The 9,662-nt window shown below is 38.1% G+C and overlaps 2 protein-coding genes across 2 annotated transcripts in view; both read right to left on the bottom strand.

Moving 5' to 3' along the window:
- smyd5 (SMYD family member 5) overlaps positions 1–7,199 on the bottom strand; it is a 12,347-nt gene extending 5,148 nt beyond the window's left edge. Inside the window, exons 1-11 of the mRNA XM_032527462.1 lie at positions 7,054–7,199; positions 6,041–6,149; positions 5,632–5,771; positions 4,482–4,603; positions 4,321–4,390; positions 3,172–3,276; positions 2,901–2,963; positions 1,227–1,297; positions 1,020–1,126; positions 779–835; positions 547–641 (exon numbers count right to left, since the gene is read on the bottom strand). Coding sequence (XP_032383353.1) covers positions 547–641; positions 779–835; positions 1,020–1,126; positions 1,227–1,297; positions 2,901–2,963; positions 3,172–3,276; positions 4,321–4,390; positions 4,482–4,603; positions 5,632–5,771; positions 6,041–6,149; positions 7,054–7,146 — 1,032 coding nt within the window. The 5' untranslated portion in view covers positions 7,147–7,199. The remainder of the gene's footprint in view (positions 1–546; positions 642–778; positions 836–1,019; positions 1,127–1,226; positions 1,298–2,900; positions 2,964–3,171; positions 3,277–4,320; positions 4,391–4,481; positions 4,604–5,631; positions 5,772–6,040; positions 6,150–7,053) is intronic.
- Positions 7,200–8,280: 1,081 nt separating this feature from the next.
- sfxn5b (sideroflexin 5b) overlaps positions 8,281–9,662 on the bottom strand; it is a 12,721-nt gene continuing 11,339 nt past the window's right edge. The window contains exon 14 of the mRNA XM_032527463.1: positions 8,281–9,662. This exon is cut by the window's right edge and continues 853 nt beyond it. The gene's annotated coding sequence lies outside the window, so the exon portion shown is untranslated.

Here is a 9,662-nt window from a genome sequence, read left to right as displayed (position 1 = left end):
TTTTTAACACAAGTATCTGTACTTCTACTTAAGTACGGGAGGTGAGAACTTTTCCCATCTCTGTCCATAGCTAAAATATTCTGTTTCACTTGGAAATATGTTACAGTACAGAAGCTAAAGACTCTCTAATTTCTGTTTCACTGGGACCTTAACTTTACATTTTAGTCCCATAAAACATGTTACTGGTATTTTTCAAATGCCAGAAATAATTCAGGTTTTTGTATAGTTTTTTTCCCCCTCATGCAGGAAGTTACTGTGTCCTTCCATCTTACTACTGGGGAAATCTTAAACAAAGCGCTCATGTCTCAGCGAGCATTCAAAGGAGAGCTTTGCTGTGAAAGAAGCACTGCTGCTCTGACATTACTGTGCCATACAGATGCAAGGCTTCTCAATCTTTCTGACAGCTTGACAAACCAACTCCAATCCTCAAAGTCTCAGTCTTCTAATACTGTCTGACAAGGGAGCACACAAAGCTAGAGAGGGATGTTCTGTCCTGTCTATCCCTGGCCAGAAATTATCACTCCAAACCCAGACGTGTGAGCTAACCTCTCCTGGGTTGATGTCACTAAGGGCACTGAGCTGAAGCAGGAAATTGTTGTCGGGGAAGGACGCCTCTGCGTTTGGAATGCAGCTATGGTTACCTGCAGGGGGCGAGAAGATTAAAAACAAACAAAAAAAACAAAACAAAAAAGGGTTATCAGACGGTCTCTTGACCAGAGTACCAGTCCCTGTGAACTGAATTGACAGCACTCATAACATGAAGATAATCTGCACTTACATGAGCTTTGAAGCAGAAAAAGTCCAGAGCCCTCACAGTTTAGAAAGTCTCCCGTTTCTACAAAGAGAAGAGACAAATGATGCCTTTGTTGAGCTCTGAACACCGGTTACATAATCACAGTAATGGTATTGGGACAACACAGACAACAAATAATAAACACTCATTCAATTGCAAATCTGTTCAATTGAGACAGAAATAATTGACTGCAAAAAATACTGCAGGACTGAGATTAAACTGTGACCTTTCTCAATGTCCTTGTATAGCTGGTCGATAAAAGAGTCCAACTGCTCCTTCTGCTGGGCAGGAAGCTCAAGTGCATCACAGGCATGAACCCACCGACTCAAGGAGCTGAATTGAAAAAAAATGTAGCACAAAGAGAGAGAAGTTTTTTAACCAAACTTTGATCCAGAGCTGTCATAAGAACAGGACAAGAGAGGCGAGTGTTTACCTGGTACCGATGCCTTGTCCGTTGGTTCCCACAAGAGCAAACAGAGAGCGGAAACCCTCAGGGACAAACCACTGCAAAGCAATCACATCTTTACTGATCCATGCCAAAAAAATCATCCATTTTATTTAACCCCTTTCACACTAAAGGTTAGAGTTCGGCGTCAGCTGCAGCATCTTGTGCTGTGTGTTCACTTTCCCATTGCATTAGCATAAAACATTATTCGGAATGTCACACCGAGTTCAATAACGTATCACCATATTTTGACATACATTTCTGTTACAAACTGCCTGGGTGATAAAGGTTTCCTACCACACAATCAGCATGACACACGGGTAATTTCAGATGACATTTACATTGTAAGATTGGGAAACATAGGAATTGGGAAAAGATAGGGAACAAAAGCAACCCAAATTGAAATAGACGAACTAAACAGCTAAAAAATCATCACTGATTTGCTGTAATTAGCTGCCCATAGCAAAAGGTCCAAGATTTAACATGCAGCCTCATTGTAACACAAAAATAATCTGCAACAGTTTAAATTGTTGACTAGTTAAATGTTGCTAAATTGCCAAAAAATAATGTGAAGATTCTCAAATGTGAATGTTTAATGATGTTTTTCTTGGTCTTCTATGACAGCAAACTGAAACTTTATTAGTTTGGACCATTGGCACTTTCAGATCTTGTGATGCCGTGGTTTACTTTTTACATTTTTAAGACCAAACTATTAATTAATAAGGAATAGTTTGACATTTTGGGACACACTTCTTTGCTTTCTGGACAAACGTTAGATGAGGATATCGACACCACTCTCATGTTTGTGCAGTAAATGTGAAACCACAGCCAAGCGACAGCTAGCTTAGCTTAGCATAAAGACTGTAAAAAGGCAAACTGTTAGCCTGGCTCTGCCTGACACTAAAACAAATCTGCCACCCAGCACCTCAGTGGGTTATGTGCTTGATATTTTCTTGGCCGGGCGCAGTGACTACCTGGAGTCTTGTTATCACTGTGAGGTAACCAGGCAAATTAGCAGAGACTCCAAGTAGTCGCTGTTCCCGGCCAAGAAGTAGTCCAGTACATAACCGCCTGTCAAACAACTTTTTTTTACAGAGTAAAACACAATAGAGGGCTTTCACCAACATCATATTCTGGGCAGTAACCCGGATCCGCGGCCATATTACACCGAGTGGCACTCCAAGTGTTTTTTCTAGGTCTGACCTGTTGGTACAACCTAAAATACGGCAATAATAACCATTTTCTTTGACGACATTTGGGATCTACTTCAGTGACTGTGCTTTGTTGTGATGCAGAGTATCGCCAATATGGCGACTTCCGGTCCAATGACACGTTGTGAAACCCTCTATACAATGTGTTAAAGAGCTTTAGAGGTAGGTTTTTTTTTTTTTTAATATTGGACAGAGCCATGCTACTATTTTCCCTGTTTCCAGTCTTTATGCTAAGCTAAGCTAACAAACCATTGGCTGTAGCTTCATATTTACCATGTAGATATGAAAAAGGTATCAATATTCTCATCTAACTCTTGGCAACAAAGTGAATACGTGTATTTCCCTAAATTTCAAACCAGCCATATAATCAAGAAAATATTTTTTTGATTAATTGAGGATGAAAAAACAAATTGTTAGTTGTAGCAGTTACATTTGAACTATTTTTTCTTACCCGACTCAGATGCTCATCATAAAGTGCCGATTTAAAAAGGCTGTGCAACAAGACCAGCTGCCCCTATAGAAACAAGGTTAGACGGATAAAAAACATACATCATAGATGGCCACAGTGGGAGTCAAACCTCAGGAGGGAGTAACATGGTCATGCTTTGCTTACTGAGCCGTACACAACTGTGATAAGCATAAGAGCAGAAATGCCAGACTTCATACATTTTGCACCTCAACAGTTTCATATTTCCAGGTGGAAGAACATGATGGTAACTTACTCTGAACTTCTCTCCTAGGAGCTTATGGGCGATCTCCTCTTCCTCATTACCTGTCCGGCTGCAGAAGTGGGAAAACAGCTTCTGCCAGACTGCTTTGTCTTTGGCCTGGACAACATAAACAATACATTTAACATTTTTTACATTTTTTTTAATCATTGTGTCACATTTAGTTATTATAGTGATTTCTATTGTTAGTTTGCGGTTTATCTTTGATACACATGAGTAATGTTTTAACGTTTAAAGTTCAAAACTACTCGGTCAATCAATGCCCCTTGTCTTTTGAAGGATAATCAAACTAAACTCCTAGTGGTGTCTACACCAAGACATGAAGCCATTTGTAGCTTTTTACTTTGTGCTGTATTCATTCTAGCTTTCATTAACTTGGAAAATTGCATCACTTTGATTTAATTTTAAGCATTTATTTGTTTTGGTATCTGAAATATCTGACTCTTTACCTGCTAAATGCTCCACTATTTTCACAAGCTAGTTTCTAACTGTGTCGGTCTGCTGTTTGGTGCTGAGCAGTTAGTGTGCAGTGACATTGTTAGTTGTTTTTTTGTAAACAAGATAAATGAGAGAGAACCAAAACAGTAAACTTATGGCTGTAAAAACCAAAACAATGAGCTGAAAGGTGCTAAAACACTGTGGAGCTTAGGGGAACTGCAAAGTTTGTGAAAATTCTCTGTGGTTTCATCACTACAAGCAACGCCTTTTCGTATAGTGCACATCTATTGTTTATATAAAAGACGTGATTAGAGCAAATGAATCAAATAAATATGTGCAGCACATTATGTTTTGTTTACAGTCTGTCGCTTTAATTTCATTAGAGCAAAGACTATTAAAAATGTTAAAAATGTCCTCTCACTAGCTTGTCACATTACAAAAATAATTCCCACAGCCAGCTTTCTTATTTGGATCATCTGTATTAGTCAGGGCAAAGTTAATTTCAAGCTAGGTTTAACACTCATCCAAACATTATGGGGTGTGGGTGATAAAAATCTAAATTTCCTGCAGCATGTAATGTCTTTTTTTATGACAAGGTGTTTGTATTGTGTTTCTTATATTATTAATTCACACGCCAGAATGAATTGAACCCTCCACATTATTTATACTCAATGATTTAGGAGCTAAAAGTAATCAGAGACTCACCTGTTTGACCACAGCTACCATTCTGGCCATGAGCATGATGCTGGAGGTCTCTGGGGGATAATGCATGCTCCTGAAGGGAAGACAAATCTTTATTTTAAACAGAAAATCAGTGCACCCAGAGGAGGGTTTACAATGAAAATATCAATAAAGTGCTGTCTGACCTCCATGCATCTTTCAGCTTGTTGATGGGGTGGTCCTGATCGTCCTGGGCGGAACCCAAACACAGAACTCGATGGTACTGGTCAGCTGCAGCTTGTCGACACTCGCTGCTGCAGTACAGCACCTGCAGAGGAGGAGAAATCTTTATCAGAAAACACTGAAAACGACCAAATAAATACTAGTTTCAAGTGACAGATATTTAAAGTGTATTAAACATATAATAAACTCTGTGTGACTAGATATATATTTATGTGTGATTAGAAATATATTTCCATAGACATCTTTATCCATTTTTTCAAATGGAGTTGATAAAGCTACCTACAAAGTTATAGGATAATATAACATTAGCCTTTATTTTCTTGATTTATCTTTTGTGAGAATACAGGTAACGTAGCGACACATAGCCTCTTCACATACACACAATATATCTGTAAACATGTAAAATTAAACTACAGCAAACATTCGGTAACACAGAAGGATTCATATACACACCAAGAATATTGCATACCCCCCCCCCCCCAATAAAAGGCAGTTATACTTAGGGATGAATTAGGGTCTTTATAGCATTAATGTTTTATGTTAAATCTCTCCTAAAACAGATTAATTTAATTGCATTTCCTTAAATTGCATTTTATTTTAAATCTTAAATTTGTATTTTATTGCATTTGCATTTTATTGATTTTATGACTTATGTGAAGCACTCTGTAATTGGCTTTTGAAAAAAAGCTATATAAACATTGTGTTTATTATTAGCTTCAGGAACCCAAATCGGATATTCTAGTGGACGACAGATATGCAATACAGCAAATACAAAGAAACCACATTGGGTGAACAGTTGTTTGAGTTTTTCAGTTTGCTTGTTTAAAAAAAAAAAAAAAAAAAAAAAAAAGAACAAGACAGATTAGCTTACTGATCTCTTGTACAATACTGGCCTCTAAAAATCGATCAGGTAGTCATGTCTCACACCATCAACTCAGTGGAAGTTCTTCCCTGACCACAGCTGGCTTAAAATCAATATGTTTCTTGTCTTATATTGATCTGACCACTTTTTTACAGCCTTTTTTCCCTTCTGTAAAAAACATATATGACAACTTCTACAGTTTACCCAACTTCAGTCAAATCTACACATCAACATATCCTGACTGGACTAACCTGGCATTGAGGGCAGGCTTGGTGCAGCTCTGGTCGAACACGGCAGAGCTCCGGGTGAGGAAGGGTGAGTCCAGGGTTGCCGGTGAGTCTCCTCGCATTCTCCTCTGCAGTCTCCAGAGCACGTAAGCAGTACTCGCAGGCTAAAAAAGGACAAAGTGCAGCAGTAGAGCAGATTGGATGTAAAACATTACTGCAGAGTAAACCCTGTAGGTTTAAGATGTTTAAGCTTCATCCAAAAATCCTAAAATCATAACGTATTAAGTATTTGTCAAGTCTGTTAACACACATGCTTTTGTTGTCCCTGTGTGGACAGTCTACAATATATTGGCCCATATCACTCATGCAACATCAGTGTCATTCCATCTTAATTGAACGTGTTGTGTGTATTTAAATAGAGTCGACATCTCACCTTTATATTTATACAAAGCATTCCACAGGAACTGGGCAGAGACCAGAGGTCGTTCAAGAAAAATGGTGTCTCCCTTCTTGATGCTCTTTCTGGCGAAGAGACCCTTACCCTGAAACATGGATAACAAAACATTACCGCTGCAACCAATCTTTCAAAAAACACAGCAGCCTCTGCATTTTTTCACATGTAAATGGTATGTATTTATAAAGCACTTCTCAAGTCTTACTGGCTTTTACATGGTACAGGAACCATTCACCATTCACACACATTCAGCCAGGGATTAAACTGCCAACTTTCCAATTGGCAGGCAACCACTCTCCCACTAAAGCCACATGTAAACATGTTATATAAAACATAAACATCATATTTAAAGGCTTTTAAGTGGAGGTATCCTGCAACCCTGCAGGGGAGAAGCTGGCATACATAATGATTAAATTTCTTATTGACAAAAATTACACTAGACAGCACTGAGTGAAATATTGCGTTTTGTCTACTAAAAAAAAGCCTGCTTTATTTCAATGGCAATGCCATGTTTATGGGTTTATGCCGAACTTTGTGAGCTTAGTGTTAACTCCATACATCAATATTGTCTGGGCACAGTGACGAGATTGCAACGTTTAATAATTTTAAATACAATTTCTTTTTTTTATTAAATTTGGTCAATTAAGTTTTTACTTTATCCATGCATTTCACCACATAACATGGTTTAATGATGTAAAATGGTGGATGTTGTGCCATAGCATACTCACTTTTGATTGACGTTAAAAAAAACGTACTAAATAAACGTACGGACCAGTAGTTTACTGGTAGTTCTGGACACAGACAGATCTATAATGATCGGGTCCTGTCAGAAAACGTCCGGTCCAGATCCTGCAGTCCTGTCTGAGCCCAGCAGGCTGCGATCCGTAGCTACTGACAGCCGACATGCGACTAACACACCTCTGCTAAAGAGCCAAATAAAGCCACAGATCTGACGAAATCTCTTTAGTCTGGCAAACTCCAAACCGCCTTACCTTAATATTGTCTATAAATCGGACATCCACGCAGGTGGACACTTTACCGGGGTCCACGCAGAAGGAAAACATGTCATCCAGGGAAGCAGCCATGTTTCACAGTGACGACGACCTTTGTCCTTTCAACTCTGACACTGACGGTTCAGCTCTACACGAGGCAGCAGCGGCCTCTGGTGGCGGACATCTGAACTGCAGGTCTGTCCCACGGCTCAACGGGGAAAGTTCATTGTGTTATTGTATTGTTTTTGTTGAGTAAAATTAAAAAAATAAGCATTAGTCAAACTATTTTGTGAGCTGAAAATATAACTTTAGAAAATATGCAATAAGATAATAAAGTATATTCACAAACAGCTCCGTAACTGTCAGAAATATATTCAAGATAGATATAAATATTCACAAATGTGCCAGATTTAGCAAAGAACCATCTAGAAAGGAGTAGATCCCACAATATCACATTTACACATATGACTCGTTACTTTTGCCTTCATTGGTCACAACTGACAGGTAAATGATACTAAAGGGGTGCGTGGGTGCAAATAATTATTTTTATTAGGCTATCAATTAATCTGTTGATTATTTTCTTGAAAATAGTTTTCTGAAGCCAAAGGGTACATTACCCCAAGGTGAAAAATTACTTTTAAGATTTATCAATTATCCAAATAGTTGCAGATTAATTTTCTAAACGGAGAAGATGGTGCAGGGGACAGCTGCTGTGTCTCGAGCTCCTCCTCGACGTTGCATTTTTTTTCTTGCTTATTTAGTTTTATGTGTTACTTATTTTGTCGTATTCTCTTAATTATTCATTTATTTTTTTACTCGCATGATTTTCTTTTTTATACATATGTAATGAGCATTGTTGGAGGGAGCCTGACATCTAAGATTTTCATTGCCAACAGCTGATCCTCTGAATTGTTTTCACAATAAAAAAACGTAAAACTTGGAACAATATTTGTTAATTAAACGACCAATCATTCCAGCTCTTGGTGTAACAGTACAGTACAGTACTACATAATTAGATTGAATATAAATAAAGATGATGCCAAAAAACATTTTCTAACATTAAATTTGTGATGAGCAAACCAATTTATTAACAATAAATCAAAACAAATGTAAATGGGGCAAACAGTAAACCCATGATGATCCTGTTGAAAGCCTCAATGCAATAGCAACACTAAACAGCTTAAGCAAAGCGTAGGTCTGGAAATCAAGTCGTCACAAAAGAAGATAAATGGAGAGAGTATTTATTATATATTGTTTTTAGATCATATATATATATAAATGTTTGTTTTACATTGTTTGACTTGCAAACACTTAATAAACTTGTAGTAGACAATATACAAAAGATTAAAAATACTAGTTCATACTCAGTATAATATATTGCTCGTACTTTTACGGTTTAAACATTGTACAAAAGAAGTCTAGGAATACTGTGGTGGTTTAAGAAAAAATTTAGGAGTAAAATGTTAGGAAAATAAGTCAGTGTAAAGTGTTTGGCTATTGTAGAAAACAAAATGCCCTGGCTTCTGTTTGTTGTTTCACATTTGGGTTAAAATTCCCAGCATGTGATAAACAGCATGTAAACTAATATACATCTAGAGAAACAGTCTCCACGTGTTTCCATATACATATACAGTACAGCCGCTGACAGAGTGGCTTCATTTAGTGATCCAGTCCTGTGTCATTCCTTCAGTTCACAGAATCCATCAGCACTGCCGCCTGGTTAGTGCAGAGTTTCTCTACCTTCACATGATAAATGGACTTGTTCCCTAAAGATTTCTTACACTTTTATTTTGATATCTATTGCAGTGTTTCCCACAGGTCAAAACTTTGCAAGAAGCCTTCCCACAAAGCTCCTTCTGTCAACTGTCTCATCACAACAATAAAGCAAACTAGAGCCTGACGGATAAATCGGTTGTGCCGATATGTATCAGCCAATATTAGCTCATTGCAAATAAATCAGGATCAGCGTATTTTGACGACCTTCAATCACCTTCAATGGCAGTTGAGAAAGTAAACATAATTTAATGCACATCTTTATTTCTCTATTTTGTGCCTCCTCGTCTCTTCCGTCTTTGGGCCTGTGATTCAGAAATCGATCTCAGTGCACCATCTTAATGGATGTCTCAATTACTATAATGCATCTTGAGGAGAGAGGAGGCTTGCCAGATAAGCTTGAGCGAGGATGCACGGGTGTATCCTTTGTGGAAGTATTTTTGGCACCCGTGACGCATAAAAGAGGCATGACACAGCTGGGGTATACAAACCATGGCAGCTGTGCCACACACCATGATTTAAATGACGGCTCTGAAGCACGGACGTCTAACTTTGTAAAATGCCTGTGGCATTCTCAGGTGGGAGAGACTAAAAGGTGAGAAGAGGAGCCGAGGAAAGGAACTGAGAATGTCCAAATGTAGAAGAGGGGATGGTCTCCATTATGTTTACTCTATAGTTTGTCCAGCAGAGGGCACTGATGAGTTTTTTTCTTTAACTGTAAAATGGCTCAGTACACACCCTCATTAAAAATTCTTTATAACAGTTTATGTAAGGAAATTAATGTTGGCTTGTATTTCGTTATCTGTCATCAGCCTCAGAGTGTCAGTTTTGGTAGT

The sequence above is a fragment of the Etheostoma spectabile genome, chromosome 10 (genome assembly GCF_008692095.1).
Source record: "Etheostoma spectabile isolate EspeVRDwgs_2016 chromosome 10, UIUC_Espe_1.0, whole genome shotgun sequence".
Lineage (NCBI taxonomy): Eukaryota > Metazoa > Chordata > Actinopteri > Perciformes > Percidae > Etheostoma > Etheostoma spectabile.
The sequence above is the reverse complement of the archived record's forward strand: the minus strand, read 5'-3'. Positions and strand labels throughout refer to the sequence as shown.